The sequence below is a fragment of the Ranitomeya variabilis genome, chromosome 5, assembly GCF_051348905.1.
Source record: "Ranitomeya variabilis isolate aRanVar5 chromosome 5, aRanVar5.hap1, whole genome shotgun sequence".
Classification (NCBI taxonomy): Eukaryota; Metazoa; Chordata; class Amphibia; order Anura; family Dendrobatidae; genus Ranitomeya; species Ranitomeya variabilis.
Genome location: NC_135236.1, coordinates 177,917,801 through 177,936,985, shown reverse-complemented (window position 1 = coordinate 177,936,985; position 19,185 = coordinate 177,917,801). Strand labels below are relative to the sequence as shown.

At 42.2% G+C, this 19,185-nt stretch overlaps 1 protein-coding gene across 1 annotated transcript in view; it reads right to left on the bottom strand.

Moving 5' to 3' along the window:
- Positions 1–3,515: 3,515 nt before the first annotated feature.
- Positions 3,516–19,185, bottom strand: part of LOC143775438 (ras and EF-hand domain-containing protein-like) — a 56,191-nt gene continuing 40,521 nt past the window's right edge. Inside the window, exons 10-17 of the mRNA XM_077263571.1 lie at positions 18,707–18,911; positions 16,863–16,979; positions 16,035–16,182; positions 8,532–8,613; positions 6,433–6,547; positions 5,353–5,463; positions 5,189–5,265; positions 3,516–4,243 (exon numbers count right to left, since the gene is read on the bottom strand). Of these exons, the coding sequence (XP_077119686.1) occupies positions 4,147–4,243; positions 5,189–5,265; positions 5,353–5,463; positions 6,433–6,547; positions 8,532–8,613; positions 16,035–16,182; positions 16,863–16,979; positions 18,707–18,911 (952 nt within the window). The 3' untranslated portion in view covers positions 3,516–4,146. The remainder of the gene's footprint in view (positions 4,244–5,188; positions 5,266–5,352; positions 5,464–6,432; positions 6,548–8,531; positions 8,614–16,034; positions 16,183–16,862; positions 16,980–18,706; positions 18,912–19,185) is intronic.

Genomic DNA, 19,185 nt, shown 5'->3' with positions numbered 1-19,185 from the left:
GTGCAATGTTCCAAATGCTGGAAATAAAAACTAGAATAAAGATTTTGTGATTAACTTATGTTTTGAACACACTTATTTTGAACACTACAGTATGTGGACACTGGGGTCAAAGCTTTTGAGAAGGAGGATTATCAGTGCCTTGGATTTGTGAATAATGTGGGGCCCATTATAATGTGCAGAGTGTTGTAGGGATCACGGTTGGGACAGCATAATGTGTTGGTCACCATACTTTGCTTGGGGGTACAGAAGGGCTATCCTAACATACATGTGGATGAATTCACTTTGGGGGTATCATACGGTTTTTGGGGGCACTTTTGTTGGCATCATAGTTTGTCTGTATTTATTCTTTTTTATCCTTTGTTATTAAATATTTAAATAACACCAATGGACCATATGCTTTTTACTGCTCTTACATACTTTCTCTTTTTGGAGAAATTTCCATCTCCAAAAAGCTTGTCGGCAGAGGGAATCATGAAGTGGTCTAAAATTTCCTGGTAGACGGCTGCACTGACTTGGATCTTGATACACTTCACACTAGACCTCAAGCAGCTTGGATTATGGCCTCTCTACTCTTCCTCCAGACTCTGGGACCTTGATTTCCTAAATGAAATGTAAAATTTACTTTCATCTGAAAACAACAGCTTGGACCACTGAGTAACACAGTCAAGTTCTTTTTCTCCTTGGCCCAGGTAATACATTTCTCACGTTGTCTATTGGTCATGAGTGGCTTGACAAAAGGAATGCGACACTTGTAGCCCATGTCCTGGATACAGCTGTGTGTGGCGGCTCTTTAAGCAATGACTCCAGCAGCAGTCTGCTCCTTGTGAATCTCCCCCAAATTTTTGAATGGCCTTTTCTTAATCCTTTCAAGGCTGCAGTTATTACAGTTGCTTGTGCACCTTTTTCTACCACACTTTTTCCTTCCACTCAACTTTCCATTAATATGCTTGGATACAGCACTCTGAACAGCCAGTTCTTTAGCAATGACCTTTTGTGACTTACCTTCCTTGTGGAGTGTGTCAATGACTGCCTTCTGGTCATCTGTCAAGTCAGTAGTCTTCCTCATGATTGTGGAGCCTACTGAAACAGACTAAGGGACCATTTTAAACACATAGGAAGCCTTTAAAGGTGTTTTGATAATTATTCTAATTTACTGATATAATGACTTTTGGGTTTTCATTGGCTGTAAGCCATAATCATCAAATTCAGGGATCCAGTAATATTTGTCAGGGCTTTCTTAATCCCACAATTCCCTGATATCCCAGGCAGGGAAGGTCACGAGTACGACCTGCTGTGATCTTTGGAGCGAACTGCTCTCTGCTGCCTCCTATCGTCCAGACAATTACAGAATTGGCCGACGAACAACGGAGAAGGCCACAGCCTGTTCGTACCATTAGGCCGGCTATCAGAAAATTAACATTGAGCATACGACATACACCTCCGGATTCCAACACATGGAATATGTGTACACACCCCGGTACGTTCACAGCTAACTCTCAGATAACCTACTGCCACTACTAATCTTTTTCGGTCGATTAGACACCGTTAAAAGGTAGCTATCACTTCAAGGTATAGTTTACAGAACAGAAGGAACAGAACTATTAAATGTTATATTTAATACCAAAGGGAGGCAGTGTTTATAAAAAATATACAAAAGATTTTACAAGGGGGACAAAACAATACAGCATAAAGTTACATAAAATAAAAGGGATTAACAGGAGAACTTAATACACCGATCGCAGAGACGATTCAGTTTAGCCAAATGAGAGCGCTTCGATTTGGCCGTCAAGACGGGGTTCCTACATACACAGGATATGTAACTCTTCTTGTATGAACACTGATGATATTTGGGATCGATCTTTTATGAGACCCCGAATCCCACCCACACACTCCTCTCTTCGATGACCTCACAAGGTCCCGGTTGTGGGCTGGACTCAGCCCTTTATAATTTTAGGAAATCCCAATTTATGTAATAACTCCTCCTAAGATGACCGCGGAAATTTGAGACCGATGTCATCTTTTGTATCGGGATTTTATCTATGCTCAGAGACCAAACATGGCCTAGCTGCTGGTGATTATATGGCCCCTATGGCTTTGGGGCCCTTTGGTGTAGGTTATGATTATGAGAAAATATGTGTATGATTGCCTAGTTATCCTGGTGCCGACAATATACGTCTCATTAATATCGGATGGATAGAAATTCCAAAATTCCATATTTTCTCCCGGAGACACAATATCTGCTCTCTCATTGCACTGCAAAGACCACAGCTATGTGTAAAGGTGTCATATTTTCTTTGATCCCCTCCAGGCCCTAACAAGGCTTTTTCCTGTGTCTCTGTGGGGGCAATAGACTTCGTATGAAGTCACCTGGACATAAAGAAGGAATCCTCACATTTTAATTAATCTGCTTCACATAGCTGTGTCACTGCCATTTTACATGAAGACAGGTGTGATTGCTAGCTCACAGCTCAACAGGACAAATGATTGATGAAAAAAATAAAAAGGAGGGACATGAGCGACCTCAAGGATTTTGTAATATTTTCTATGACAATCAACATTAACATAAATAAGCACTTGAAATAGATCACTGTTTATAATATATGAGTGTCGCTTTTTATATTGAAGAACTGAAATAAATTAACTTTTTGTTGATATTATAATTTTGTGGGAAGCACCTGTACATCACAGAGGAGACGGGGCTGGGGGATATAAGTCACAGAGGAGACTTTGGGCAGCAGCATAGAGATCACAAGAGACATGGGGCTGCAGCATAGAGATCACAGGAGATGCTAGGGTTGCACTGCTGCACTTTACTGTGAGACGGGAGCGCTTAGCTGTCAATTCCTCCCACAAATAACGTCCTGATGTTGGCAATGGCCAGCATCAATATGTAATCTTTCATTGCACGCACTGCAGCGTTCAGTAGTAAACACTATGTGCTGACAGAGCAAGAAGGAATTAAAGGGGTGGCAGTGCTGTGCCAGGAATTCTGCCCAAGGTCCGGAGAAAAGGTCATTGCGGGCCGTAAAAGTCCCCAGGGCCTGAGGTTCCCCATCCCTGTGAAACAGAATAGTTGTAGGAGCCAAATTTGCCCAATTTTTTTAAGAGGCATCAACCTAATAATACATTGGACGCAGTTCTCTGTCGATGGAAAATCAAATGCATATCTGGCTAGGTTAATTTTGCCCAATAATTTACAGCAGTATCTGGCGTAAATTATAGTAAGCCTGTCAGGCCGTGGGAGGCCACACTTCCTTATGTAAAGTGAGCAATGTAAAAAAAAAAGTCCCAAAATTATGATGTAAAATTGTCAGGAAATAATGTATTTCCATCAAGAGTATAAAAAAAAACCTAAAAAAAGTCACTATCAACATCTGGTTGAAATTTTTTTTGGGAGATTTTTGCACCAAATATGCCACTGACCAGAACATATAGTCCATGGAATTTTTATTTCTGAGTACAAAAACAAATTTCTAATGGTGAATGAGACAAAATATGACAAATGCTGTCATAAATACTTAAATAAAAGCTTTATTTACCATAAAAAGGTTCATAGTCTCATATGTTGCAGTCCTATCAGAACATGTAGTCCACGGTCATCGCCATCAAATATGCAGGGTGCCCGTTCCAGAATTACCCACGGTGCAACAGAAACTTGCAGCAAGTACATAAACATAAAAGACCTCATAGAGGAGCATTTCTCTTCTGTTCTGCCTCGTGTCACAGCAACGCATGAAACGGCACAGAACAAGTTTTATTGTAAAATTGTGTCACCTTGAGAATTCTCATTATTGCTCAGTTCAGAAATAATTTTGGCAGCTGAGAAGTCAGCCTAACGTTAAAATATCAGTCTTGAAATTCCAAAACCACCTAAACGTGTAGGCAGTGAAGTCATAAAAATACATCCAAATTAAGTAGAAAAACGGAATTAATTATCAATAAGAATATACAGCGCTTGTTCCCTGAGAGCTCACAATTATGTGCTAGAAATGAACATTAAATGCTTGTTAAAACGTAAAAATATTCCTTGTCCATGCTGGTGAGGATTCTGCCATCAAGGTAATCCGATTAATCCGAGGCATGGTCCACAGTGTGTGTTTTCTATCTTTTTCCGCAGGACGACACCCGGCCGCCGAGGGCATGAAGTTAAATCTTGCAGCAGCTAGAAGTCTTCTCTGGAATACTGAGTTTAGTCACGGTCTCAGCGTTTTCATTGGAGACATCCACAGTTTTCTTTACTTGTCTGGAAAGACAAAATGTAAATTACATGCCCTGATATTGCACCAGTAAGGCAATGTTCACACAATGCTAATTTAGTTTTACAATGCCTTTTTCAGCGAGCAGCGCGAGGAAACCCAAGAGACTTGAAAGTCTTTCCTTTATCTGTTTAGAATCCATTAATTGTTTTGGCTTAAGGGAGCTGTCCGTTCATCATGTGACTGCACAGACCTCCGAAGCCTTACAGCATGTGGTGCTCCCGCTATCGGTATTCTCCAGTACTGCGGATGAGAGTGGCAGTCTCGTGACCGCAATCATGTGATCTGAAGACTTCCGGCCACATTCTGAGTTGACGCGTTCCGCCTGGTGGAATATGGGTGAATGGAGTGCGGCCGAGATATCTAGTCGGATTGTGGCTGGAAGTATGTAAAGTGCTTGCTTACAGTCAGATGACCACCGGTAATACCGGGATACCCCAACAGCTCGCATTGCTGTATTCAGAAGTCTGTAGTCACTTGGACTGACTGCAGACTTATCAGAGGCCTGGACAACTACTTTAAGAAAAGTAAGAACCTACCATGCCACTCAGGCCTAAAAGGTCTTGACTATTTCAATCATTTTTTAATCTATTTTTTTTTTTTAAAAGGAATACTTCTACGCTGGCAGCCAGAGAAGACAAACCCATGGATGGCAACAGATGACACCATTACTAAGCTCAGCAGTATTATAGCCGACACACAGACAATATTATGTAGGATGAGGCTGCCTTAACCAGGTATGAAGCTTAGGGTTTGGGGGACGATGTAGCCCATAGCAGCGTCCTATGCCCATGAGAATAAATCTAAGCAGATGTGGCTGTGCATCCAGCCAGCCTTCCTCCTGCCTCTCCCAGTCTTTATAGCTAGAATACAGCAGTAACATATTTGGTTAGTACACCTTTACTGGTGCGGGTATTGTAGAGAGACATTACCTGGCGAGATGAAGCACAGCTTCCACTACATTGGTGCCGTCCTTCGCACTGGTCTCACAGAAGAGGGAGCTATAGGCCTGTGAATACACCAGACAAAGCTCGGCACACCGCTCTGCATAGCACACAGTTTATGGATTAGACATCTGGCATTATGCCAAGCTTACCATGGCTAACTTCTCCCCCATTGAAGTCGGAATTCCAGATTGACTGCCTTCTGTCCTCAAGTCTGTTTTATTGCCTATGAGCATTACAGGTATTGATTTATCACAGGAGTTCTGCAATATGGAGAACAGCACAAGGGATGTGGTTAACGCAACAAAATCAACTACTACAGAAAAACAAAACTACAGAAATGTGTAGGATTAATGGGACCTAAAAGGATATGGACACCTTAGAAAGGTAACCTGTACATAAAAGGCAGAATGAGTTAAATAGGTAACTGTGGGAACCCCACCAATCCAAAGAACAGACACTCTAACCGCCGCTCTACTCATATAGGGATCTTCAATCATGTGCCCTGCCATTCCATTAATTCTTGATGTGATGGTCGGAGAAAGCCAAGAGTTTCCCCCACCTGGTCATCGGCACTCCCAGAATGACTGAAGTGGAAATGCGCATGATTGACCACTGCTCCATTCACACACGGCTCTTCACAGCCTATGTTCTTGGGATTGGTTGGGGTTCCAGTGATCGGTACGTTATTTCCCATCTCATTGATAATGGATAAAGTCTAATCTTGAGAATACCCAATTAACTGTGAATCTGTCGATGGGATCGTAACCATTACTTCTCTTCTACTAAAAACTCTTCTAAACTGATTCAGGGCTAAAAGTTCAACTTCCCTTATTCTGAGTTCTCACCACATGGAATTAGTTACAAATGGTGTGCACCCAGCCTAAAGGTACGAGGTTTTTCCAGATATGGCTTTGGCTATAGTTTATAATCCAAAATGATCATGGGGGATGCAGGGAGTTCTAGCTGTACATCTTCTCTTTTGCTTTATTGTAAATCGGGTATTGTACATCCCCCCATGTATAAATTCTGGTGTATATGACTTTTCGGTTTTATATCTGGATGTATTTTAGAACATGGAAACAGGTGGTTTTAATAAAAATTGGTTTGACAAAATTGGTGTGGGCTTTGCCCAAAGCAACTGGAGTTATTGTGTATTCATAGTTGTGATAATAATCGGAATGAAATAATGAACACCGTTTATCACAGCGTAAAACATCAGCATTTTATACCTTGATCTCATCAATCCATTGTCGTACATTGAGGAAGCTGGCTTGGGATGTGACATCATACATAAGCAGCACTCCATGGGCCTTACGGAAATAAGACTTTGCTATACTGCGAAACCTAGAACATTGCAGACAATACATGTGTGAGATAATGTGACCAAAAGAAGAAAGGAAAATGCAAAACCTAGGACTATCATGTTTATGGACATTGTCAGCTGCAAATTATGTGTTGATTGAGATACTGGATAATTCCAGTGTTTTTCGTTTTTGTTGTACATCAAAGCTCCTAAAGTTCACCCTTTTTAAAAATAAACTATTTGTGATAGTTGCATTTTCCTCCACTGTTGTCTAGTGGGAATCTGAGATGGCCGTAAATTGACCCTTTTGATTGATCTTTTTACAAACATAGGAAAACAAAATGTGTATTTTTTTAACCTGGAAAAAAAGGGGCGATTCGATTCAAATTTTTATGGCATTCGGTTTATGTCACAGGGGGGGCATCGGTTCAGTCACTGCTCTGAATATACAAAGCGGCCGCTGTAACCGCTCCCCGGCCCGGACTGACGCAGGCTCTACTTAGAGATCGGCTGTCAGTCAGGGCTTAGGCCATGCTGTATACTCAGTGATGACTGAACCAGCGCCGTCCCCGCCCCTATGACTGAAGCCGAATGCGATATTAATGATAAAACTTTTCCATCTTTTCCTAATTTAAAAAAAAAAAAAAAAAAACTTTTTGCATCACCATATTTTGAGAGGCTGACTTTATGTTTCTGCTGACTGACACGAAGGCTTGGTTTTTTGCAGGATGATTTGAAGTCTCTTTTGGTATCATTTTGGGGTACATAATATTTTAGATTACTTTCTATCTATACTTTACATCTGTCTGATCACTTTTACCTCATGTTGAACAGTGTAAAATATATTCTTCAGGTCAGTAGGATTACAGTGATACAATGTTTCTTTTGATTTAGGTTTTGGTTACTTTTGTACACTAAAATCAATTTTGTAATAAAAAATAAAAATGCCAAACTCCGAGCTATAATTTGTTTCCTGCTGACAGAGGTGAGTGGAGGCTTGTGTCTTGTGGGAAGAGATGTTTCCCAATGATACCATTCTTATTTATTATTATTATTATTTATTATTATAGCGCCATTTATTCCATGGCGCTTTACATGTGAGGAGGGGTATACATAATAAAAACAAATTGTATTTGAATACAATGTTTGATCAAGTTTTGTTCCACTTTGTGTGGCAGAATAGAAAGAAGAAAAAAAAATTGTTACCATGTTTTCTCTTTTTAACAGTGTTCATTTTAGGGGATAAATAGTGGGGGACAGTTTTATGGATGGGGGCACTCCAGACGCTGGGATAACAAATGTGTTTTTCGTTATTTTTGTCTTTACTTAAAAAGGAGTACTTATTGGCACAACATTGTAAGTGATTTTTTATCACTTTCTTCATTTTGTAGCTTTTTTTCTTAAATATTTTTGCAATTTATTTAATTTTTTTACAGATTCCCTCTATGAGACTTGAACATTTCAAGGACTGATCAGTTGTCTAATACTCTGCAACATGTATGGAGAGTAGGGTATTAGACCTGTCAGGTTAAACACAGACCGGATGCCTGTTAGATCCCACTTATGGCAGCCCTGAACAGGCCACCGTGCCTAGCAGACCCAGAGGTCATTCGTTGACCTCTGGGTCCATGAAATTCACAGTTACCCCGTGCCGAGCCCCATCCCTCTTACAACCTTCTAAATGTGGAAATAGCTCCATTGTGGCATCTAGAGGAATAAATAGCCAGGGCGGTGTTGGCAATGGCCCAGGCTGTTACTGGAGGAATTCTGCTGCCAGTTAAGCCAAATTCCTGTAGTGAATGTGCAAAATCATCTGGACCATCCATTTATAGAAGTACTTTACAAACAGGACGTACCAACATATCCAATGTGATAGAAGGTGTTAAATACTTTTTTTTGTCACTATCATTTCATATCCATTTACAGCCACATACTACAGCCATTTTAGGCTGCGGTATTTTATCAATGTAGTAGATGGACACATTTTCAAGGTTTACACACACACACACACACACACACACACACCTTTCTTGCCCCGCTGTGTCCCAGATCTGCAGGGTTGTATAATCTCCGTCAACTAGAAGTTTCTTCATTTGAAAGTCCACTCCTAAAACAGAGAAATTCTTAGCTGACATGTTTATAGCAACCAGATAGGCAAGACACTACTGAATAAAATAGATTGGAAGATGAACTTGGCTTAGGAAAGACAAAACGCTGTGAACAAGGTAATCTAAAGTGGAAAAACAAACACGACATTCAGGACAAAGGTGTCACAGTGGGTGAGAGGCACACCACAGATCTCAAGGTGCATTTATACTTAAAGATCGTTGTGGGAACGCTCATTTCACGATTATCTTTCAGTCTAAATAGGCTGCTGATCACCTGATGGAATGAGAAAAATGCCTGTTTGTTCGGTAAAATTATTTTATCCCCTTAGTGACAGAGCCAATTTTAATATTAATGACCAGGCCAAATTTTTTAAATCTGACCAGTGTCACTTTATGTGGTAACTCTAGAACACCAACAAATCCCCATAATTCAGAGACTCTTTTTTGTGACACATTGTACTTTAGGTTAGTAGTAAATTTGGGTGAATAAGTTTAGGGTTTTGTGAAATGTCGAAATTTTGGCAAAAATTTAGAAAAACTCACAATTTTTAAACTTTCAATATTTACATCCTTAAACCAGTTAGTCATGCTCCACAAAATAATTAATAAATAAAATTTCCCATACGTCTACTTTACATCTGAATCATTTTTCAAATGTCACTTTATTTTGTTAGGATGTTAGAGGGGTTAAGTTTAGTAGCACTTTCATTTTTTTGTCCAAGGAATTTACAAAACCTGTTTCTTTAGAGACCTATTCAGATTTAAAGGGAACCTGTCACCCCCCCAGGCGTTTGAAACTAAAAGAGCCACCTTGTGCAGCAGTAATGCATTCTGACAAGGTGGCTCTTTTAGTTATTGGTGCTGTAACCAGGGCTGTGGAGTCGGAGTTAGTTTTGGTTGGAGTCGGAGTCAGTAGAAATGTACCGATTTCAGCTTTAAAAAAAATGTATTAATATTTCATAATTGAACTTTCATATGAATTTTATAAGTGTTACTCAAATATATATGTTCTATCAAACTATGAACAACAGTGATAAGCAGTTCTGCTGGAGATAGAGACATTTCTTACTTCTTGTGTGTCAGGCCATGTGCACACGTAGGTTCGGGTCCCTGCGGGTTCTCCCGCAGCGGATTTGATAAATCTGCAGGGCAAAACCGCTGCGGTTATCCCTGCAGATTTATCACGTTTTGTCTTGCGGTTTCCGCTGCGGGTTTTGGTTTTACTATTGATGCTGCATATGAGCATCAATAGTAATGTTAAAAAAAAAAAAAAAAAAAAAGGGTCTATACTCACCCTCAAACGTCCCGATTAGGGTTGAGCGACCTTTACATTTATAGGATCGGGTCGGGTTTCACGAAACCCGACTTTTTCAAAAGTCGGGTCGAGTGAAATCGGCCGATCCTATAAAAAAGTCGGGGTCGGCCGAAACTCGAAACCCAATGCAGTGCATTGGGTTTCCAATGGTTCCCAGGGTCTGAAGGAGCGGAAACTCTCCTTCAGGCCCTGGGATCCATATTTAAGTGTAAAATAAAGAATTAAAATAAAAAATATCGCTATACTTACCATCTGATGCGCCCTGGTACTAAGCGGGAACCTTCCTTCCTTAGAATCAGCCTTCCAGGACCTTGCGGTGACGTCGCGGCTTGTGATTGGTCGCGCGGCCGCCCATGTGACCGCTCGCGCGACCAATCACAAGCCGCGACGTCACCGTGACGTCACCGAGGGTCCTGGAAGGGCTGATTCTTAGGAAGGAAGGCTGCCGGAAAGAAGCCGAGGGTGAGTATATTCCTATTAGGTATATACTCACCCTCGGACGCGCCCTGCTTCTTTCCGGCAGCCTTCCTTCCTAAGAATCAGCCCTTCCAGGACCCTCGGTGACGTCACGGTGACGTCGCGGCTTGTGATTGGTCGCGCGAGCGGTCACATGGGCGGCCGCGCGACCAATCACAAGCCGCGACGTCACCGCAAGGTCCTGGAAGGCTGATTCTAAGGAAGGAAGGTTCCCGCTTAGTACCAGGGCGCATCAGATGGTAAGTATAGTGATATTTTTTATTTTAATTCTTTATTTTACACTTAAATCTGAATTCCGATACCAATTCCCGATATCTTAAACATATCGGGAATCGGTATCGGAATTCCGATTCCAGATTCAGAAGATCGCCGACTTCATGGCCGACCCCACACAGGGGTCGGGTCGGGTTTCATGAAACCCGTCTTTGCCAAAAGTCGGCGACTTCTGAAAATTGCCGACCCGTTTCGCTCAACCCTAGTCCCGATCTCCTCGGCGCTGCACGTGGCAGTCCGTTTCCAAAGATGCTGTGCGAGAAGGACCTTCGTGACGTCACGGTCATGTGACCGCGACGTCACGGTCATGTGACCGCGACGTCACCGCAGGTCCTGCTCGCACAGCAAACCTGAGACCGGACGGCCGCGTGCAGCGCTGAGAGGTGAGCATAGCATTATTTTTTATTTTAATTCATTTTTTTTTTACCACAAATATGGTTCCCAGGGCCTGGAGGAGAGTCTCCTCTCCTCCACCCCGGGTAGCAACCGCACATTATCCGCTTACTTCCCGCATCGTGGGCACAGCCCCATGCGAGAAGTAAGCGGATCAATGCATTTCTGTGTGTGCAGAATCGCTGCGATTCTGCACAAAGAAGTGACATGCTGCGGGTTGTAAACCGCTGCGTTTCTGCGCGGTTTTTCCCGCATGTGCACAGCGGTTTGCGGTTTCCCATTGGTTTACATGTTTACTGTAAACGCAATGGAAACTGCTGCGGATCCGCAGCATCAAAATCGCTGCGGTTCCGCGGTAAAAACCGCAATGTGTGCACACAGCCTCACTGTTCTCCACTGCCCTTATCTAATCTTATACTTGGTTAACCTCATGCTGACCCAACCCCCCTACTTACAATGTATGAAACTGAAAGTGAAAATGTGTTGCAAATTCTTAGTAGTAAAGCTCCTCCTCTAGACTAGATGTTTACTAGGTGTGCGTCTTCCAAGCATCTCACAGCTGCTACTCAGAAGAGGAAGACTGTAAGAAGTATTATCCTTTCAACAAACTTTGCATCAGTTAACTGTGAGTACATGAGGAATAACAGTATTACTGACCACTATATCAGTTGTGCGACCTGGCAATAATTTTGTAGAATTGTTTTTAGGAAAAACAATTGTCATTTGGATTGTGAATGCAGAATTAAAAACCTGAGAATGTCAAAGAAGCGTCACATTAAATCAGCTGTATTTGAACATTTCACCATCACTCAAGATAGAAAACATTCTGTCTGTCAGTGTATGACAAATGATCCAGACGAAAACAAATGCTGTGAAGCCAAGATCAGTGCATATTCAGGCAAAGATAAAAATGCTCCTACCAGAGTTTCTAATCTAAAGAGACATTTACAGCGCTTTCATCCAGAAGTACTGAAAGCAGTGGATGAGAAAGACTGCATCCAAACCAATGAACCCAGCTCTTCCAGCCAAACAAAGGAGCAGAGAACTTTGCAGCCATCAGTTGCAAGATATTTTGTCAGTGACAAAGTTACTGTGACAATGACAGTAGATACATTTAAAAAACAGATCATAGAGCTTGTTGTAAAGGATAGTGTGCCTATTTCATTATTTTCACGACCAGCTTTTGTGTGTCTGAATGGGGAAATGGCCCGCAAGCTTGGTGTTTCTCTGGAGAGAGTATTAGAAAATTAGTAATCGAAGAAGCTTTTAAACAAAAGGAAGAACTTAAAAAAAACTCTCAAGGGACGCTTTCTGTTTCTTAAAATGGATGCCTGCACACGTCAGAGTGAACTATTTTGCCATCAATGTCCGATTTGTTTGTGACAAAAATGAAATAGTTACCAAGACATTGGCAGTAAAAGACACCAAAGCTCATCACACCAGTGAGTTTCTCCAGGTCTTGGTGGAAAAGGTTCTGCAAGACTATGAACTTAAAAAAGAGCAAGTTCTTACTGTCGTAACTGACAATGCTTCAAATATAAGTACTATTAAGCTAATGAATGAGAGTAATGATGGTGACCAGCAGCTAGAAGAACATTCTGGGTCCACAGACACAGAAATGTTTGAAATAGAGGAACACAGTATTGTAACTGAGGAGCAAACTAAAGTTGCTTCAGATGAACAGCAACATGATAGTTTAGATGATCTTGTTGAAACTGTCAATACGTTCTTTCATTCATCACATGCGCTGTGTTGTCCATACACTACAGCTGGCTATAAGAGACAGTCTGCAAGGAGGACATGCTGCTGCACTGATTGGCAAGGTGAGAAAATTGGCTACTGTTGCCAGAACCCCTAAAGTTGACTCAATTTTGAAGAGACGTGCTGGAAAAGGGGCAATTATTGATCAAGCCACACGATGGGGCAGTACTTACTTAATAATTCAGCGCTTGGTTGAACTGAAAACCTTTCTTGTAGAGATGGCTAACCCTCAACTGACGCTAAATGACAGTCAGTGGAATCAGGTGACTGAGCTGGAAAAATTGCTAGAGCACCCATTTACAGTGACTAAAAAATTACAAGCAGAGGACTTAACTCCAGGTATTTTCTTAAAGGAGTGGAAGAACCTGATGTTTCGCCTGTCCCAAAGAGGAGGGTTAATTGCAAGTGGCATTGCTACATCAATAAAACGGAGAGAGGAGCTACTATTACAAAATAACATTCTTTTGGCAGCTGTTTATGTAGACCCAATGCATCGGATTCTTCTAGATGATCAACAGCTAACTAAAGGAAAAGAAGCTCTGTTTGAAATAGCAGTAAGGATGAAAGGGTTGCAGAACAGTCAGGAGGAACAAGAAGAATTTGGTCGTCCTGCCACATCTTCACCCTCATCAACTGATGAAGAATTTAATTTCGAAAAGTATTTGGATCACAAGGACCGTGCAAAGCGTTCCCGCATAGAAGAAGTCATCTCCATCAAAGAACACAGCCAGTACATTTCAGCAGAATTTTTCATGTGCACTAAAAGAAATTGAGAAATTTGACCGTTCATCAAAAATAACAGTGCGACAAGCGATTCCTCTGTATCCTGACATTGTCAGAGATGTTGCCCGAGTGGTTACTGCTTTGCCACCAACCCAAGTTAGTGTAGAGAGGTTGTTCTCTGCTCAAAATAATTAGATCAGATTTGAGGGCATCCATGAAGGAGGATCTGACAGAGGCAATACTTTTTCTGAGGACAAATTTATAGATTTCTTCTTATTAACTGCATAACAGTGTTTATTGCATATTTACTTACAAGAGTTTAGAAAAGTTTATAAAAGTTATTTGCTATATTCTAATTGTATTCTAATAAATATAGTTTTTGCTCTAAGTGGTCTGATTACTTATATGATGGTGAAAAACTGAATAAGCACGATGTTAATATTTTACAACAGTAAATTTATTGTTACGAATTGGCCATTTATGAAGGAGTCGGAGCTGGAGTTGGAACCTGATAAAATCCAGGAGTCGGAGTTGCAACTGTGGCTTACCGACTCAACAGCCCTGGCTGTAACTGCAGAAATAATCCGTTTTGTAGTTTGTCAGAAAATACCTTTCTTCAGTCAAGGAGGCAGGCCTTTCCCCCCTGCTGCAGATGCCACACAGCCGTCACTCAAATATTCTTGGCGCCACCCTCTTCACCGCTGTTTTGAAATGAGCCGGGGCCTGCGCTCTTTTCTCCTGCCTTGAGCAGGCACAGTGAGCGCTGCTGCCCATCCTCTGTCCTCATATGCAGTCTAGCTGACGGCGCCTTTGCGGCCGCCCTGCCTGTGAATCCCAGCCCCGCAGTGTCTTCTGATTTATTCACATTGCGGGGCTGGGATTCACAGGCAGGGCGGCCGCACAGGCGCAGTCAGCTAGACTGCATATGAGGACAGACTGGCAGCGCTCACTGTGCCTGCCCAAGGCATGACAAAAGAGCGCATGTGCCGGCTCATTTCAAAACAGCGGTGAGGAGGCGGCGCCAAGAAGATTTGAGTGACGGCAGTGTGGGGTCTGCAGCAGGGGGGAAAAGGCCTGCCTCCTTGACTGAAGAAAAGGTATTTAGGACAAATTACAAAATGGATTATTTCGGCAGTTACAGCAACCAGAACTAAAAGAGCCACCTTGTCAGAATGCAGCATTACTGCTGCACAAGGTGGCTCTTTTAGTTTCAAATGCCTGGGGGGGTGACAGGTTCCCTTTAAGTGGACTTTGAGGGGCTTATATATTGGAAACCCCACAAACCATTTTAAAAACCATACCCCTCAAATACTTCAAAATTGCTCTCAGAAAATGTTTTTAACCCTTTGGGTACTACACAGCAATTAATACAAAGTCAAATTAAAAAAATACAATTGTAATTTTTACCCTAAGATGTTGCTTTAGCCTCAAATTTTTTACTTTTACAACGAAAAATGCAAGAAAATAGACCCCACTATATGTCATGGTGCTTTTACATTGGGTTTAGGCACATGATCCCCCCACAAAACGGGATTTGTATGTATGCACCAATGGGGCCATAGCCTAATCTTGCCTGCAAATGTGAAGTCAGACATGCATTAATTTTGCGAGTGTACGCCTACTAGATGCGGATATTCAGACATAGACTGCGCACGGCAGGGATCAGATTGGATGGGAAGGAGCGCTGCTTGTCTTTTAGAATGCAGATTCCGTTTGAATAGATTGTGAGCTCCATTAGCCGAGCCCCTGAGGCGCCAGAACAGCAGAAACCACCCTAGGTGACCCCATATTGGAAATTTCACTGCATAAGGAATTCGTCTAGGGGTAAAGTGATCATTTTGAACCCACAGGTGCCTCACAGAATTTTATACCATTGGATCTAGGACATTTTAGTGGTAAAAATGTATTTTTTGTTATTACAAATTTATAATTTACACAAGGGTTAATAGGCGAAACCTGGACCCCACAATTTATTGCACAACTTCACCAGAACCGCGATGATGCCCTTTATGTCGTCAGAAACTACTGCTTGGCCACATGTCAGGGCAGAAGGGAAGAAGCGCTATTTGGCTTTTGGAGCCTTAGAATAGTTTGAGGGCGACATTTGCGAAGACCCTAAGGTGCCAGAACAGCAGAGCAAAAATAAAAGTGACCCCACTGTAGAAATTGTATCTCTCAATTAATTCATCTACAGCGACTATTTTGTAACATCTCTATCAGGCTTTTTTCTGGAGAATTGCAAATATGGCAGTTTAGTGCCCTTATATTGTGCCCAGCGTGTGCTTTTGGAAACATGCACCTGTAAATTGTGAAGTGCTGTCCTTCCTACAATAATGTCAGACATGTGGCTGCCTACTGTGGTTTAGGCAAAGTGGGGCTCAATTTACTGATTGCTGGTCATTTAGTGCTGCGGTCAGTCCAGGTAAATGGAGCTTAACGAGATAGAGATAGAGAGTAGACAGATGTCAAAAACCCAACCTAATGTGGTCGTAATGTCTCCTTTGAATTCATTCAGGCACAGTCGTAGAAGGAAACTTGATTTTCCAGACCCTGCATCTCCAGCCAAGACAAGTCTGTATATTGGACTAGATGATGGGGCTTCTCCTATTTTCGTCAAGCCTTCTTTCTGCAATAAACAAAACTAATGTCCATTTTCAGCAAATCATCAATGATTTTAGTAATATTTAAAAAAAGTCTCAAATATTGTCTTGAGTCAACATCACCGCAGCCCACATCAAAGAGGAAGACACGACAAGCGCAGTACTAGTACGGCGCATGTCGAGAATGATCAGTGATCACAGCAAGTTCTAGACACTGCAGTTATACAAAGATACTAACTGTGCAACACAGCTGACATCTGCCCCGTATGGAGTAGGCTCAGCTGCTGAGCCCTTTGCATACATGCGCACCCTGACATACCGGCCTGTCAGCATATGCGAAGGGATTAAAATGCTCCTCCAATGGTACTAGACCCCCCAACCTTGCATGGAGGGGACCTATTACACTCTGGATGCCACAGTGGTCGAGAGTTAACCGTGCACAGGTCCTACGAATTTCAGTAGCACCAATGCATGATACTCACTGGTAGTTATATGGCTGCCTCAGCACCAGTCGGCCTAGCTCAGTGCAGCTATACACACCCGGGTAGGAAGACTTAGTGGAAGAGCAATGTCATAGGGACACTTTAAAAAAGGGCAACTGATCTTTTGGGTGACAAAACATAACCAGCTATAGCAAATATATAAAACAGCTGTCTAGATACTAAATTCCCGGCATACTATCACAGGTTGGAAGTAGTCTACTCACTTTCGGAGTAAATGCAGTGAGTCGCCTTTTTGAAGAGGCAGTGGAGCCACTGCGGCTTACAGGGCGAGAAGGGAGCCACTTAGGCCGTCCATCAACTTCTGATCTGGCTTCCACCGTCTGGAAACACAAAGCAACAAATACTCAAAACAACACAGCAACAGGCTGATTCTAGCTTTTCTGCTGCCTGAGGAAAAAAATTAAAATAATCTCACTCCTCACAATAAAAATGCCCTCACATTAAGATTTTTTTTTTTAACAAACCTGTGTATATGTGCATCTAATCTAGTGTGTTATTATACTCACCTACCACCGCCTTCTCCAGGACCCAGCCACGTTCTGCTCCTCTTCTCAGTGAGCTCACCACTATTCAGACTCTCTGGATCACACTGTGCTCTGCATGAGCTGAAAGTGGCTTTTACAATGTTAGTCTATGGACCATCAGAATGAGACTCAATTGGCTGCACTGTAAAAGCCACGTCTGGCTCACACAGAGTGATCGAGATAGTCTGAAGAGCGGTGATTCACTGAGAAGAGGAGCAGAATGTCGCTGGATCCCAGGGAGGGTGACCGCAGGTGAGTATATTAACACATATACAATACATTAAATGCACATATCCAGAATTATATAAAAAAGCCTTCATGGGGGAGCTTGTTTATTAAAAAAACACACACACACGACAGAAATGAACAAAACACTACATGCCAGCGGGGAAAAAATAATATACACATGTACTGACAATGAATAAGCTGCACACAAACTATATACCAGCAGTGAATAAACCAAATATATAACTGCAATAAACCACACACGTATTAACAGGTAATACACTGCATACAGACACATACGCCACACACTGTGTACCTGGTTTGTTTTTATTATATTTTCACACTGCACTACTGAAAATTACAGTTCTCAGATGATAATTCTGAAAAAAAAAGGTTCACTGCAAGCTCACCAAATAGGTGCAGCCTCAGAGGACATCCACATGTATAAGACACTTGTGGCTTATTTTACAAATATAACAACTGGTTGTCAGAGTCTAAGTAAGAGTATCTTCAGACACGGCGTATACACACTGGATTTACCGTGCAGATTTTCACAGTGGGAAGCTGGAGGCATAATGTCAACCACATACTTAGGGGGAAACGTGTATTGATTGCGGCTGCAGTATCCACAATGGGTATAACCAGTGTTTACACACAATGTCCATCATTCTGTATCATGGACCGTAAGATAGGGTGGTGTAGAGATGTCCTGCATCTGATACCAACAATATACTGTATATTCAGCCTCTACGCAGGTCATATTCTGGCTGACAAATGGCTAATCGGGGCTCTGAAGGACCAAGTGCCTTCCATAAGGCCTGTTGTGAATTGGGTGCAGCTGACATTATCTGTAAGGGCTGTAATCAGGCCCAACAGAAATTATATCATCTCCAATCATTTCAGCACCTACATTTCCTGGAAGGTGTACAGTCTTTCTAACTTCCCCTCACTGTATAAGGCGTTCCTCTCACAGGCAAGTGCCAGGACCATTAGTCCACCTGCACTGCATCAATAAAAACGTAGGAAGACATGGCGCTTCTGTGGTTTGGGAGGTAGCCAAAGGCTTTGAACAGACAGTCATACAAGCTCTTCCCACACCGACACACTGCCACTCGCCAGTGTGCACAGCGCACGTCAAAAACAGGATTGCTGAGTGTACGGTTAGAAAACAGTACTGCGCCTTAGCGAATGACACCATCTTGCCTCCTGCTCCTGGCAGATGCAGTCCTGTGTGTGCGTCAGGAGGAGGAAGACGACTGATTGTGAGCGGCCTGGTGCCAGGAATGGTATAGATTTACCTCTGTTTCAGAATTTATATAAGAAACGCTCCCTTCCCAGGGCTCTTCAGAGCTATTGCTGTGCTCGCTCCCAAAGTCACTGGCAGAGCAGTCTATGTCACTATACCCAAGGCTTCGAGGCATGGACACGCCACTGTCCTTACATCTATTGGCCCAGCTGGCGACATCAGAATACTTGGTATATGGATCATCGTCTGCTGAATACCTTTGAGGAAAGTTAAACAAGGATGCCAAATTTAATATAATATAAACTGCACAAAACAAAAAAGCGATGAATGAGTACCTTACAGTGGCTGAGCCCACTGCATACACACACCCACACCTGATGTACGTGTATGATACACATCCACAAAGAATTATAAATGGGTCGGTGTTATGGGGTTTAGCATTTTGCACCACTCTGAAAATGTGTAAAAAGTTTTCCCAAATGGTAGGTACACTTAAAGGTCTTGCCCACTTACAAAATCAATTCTTTGTGC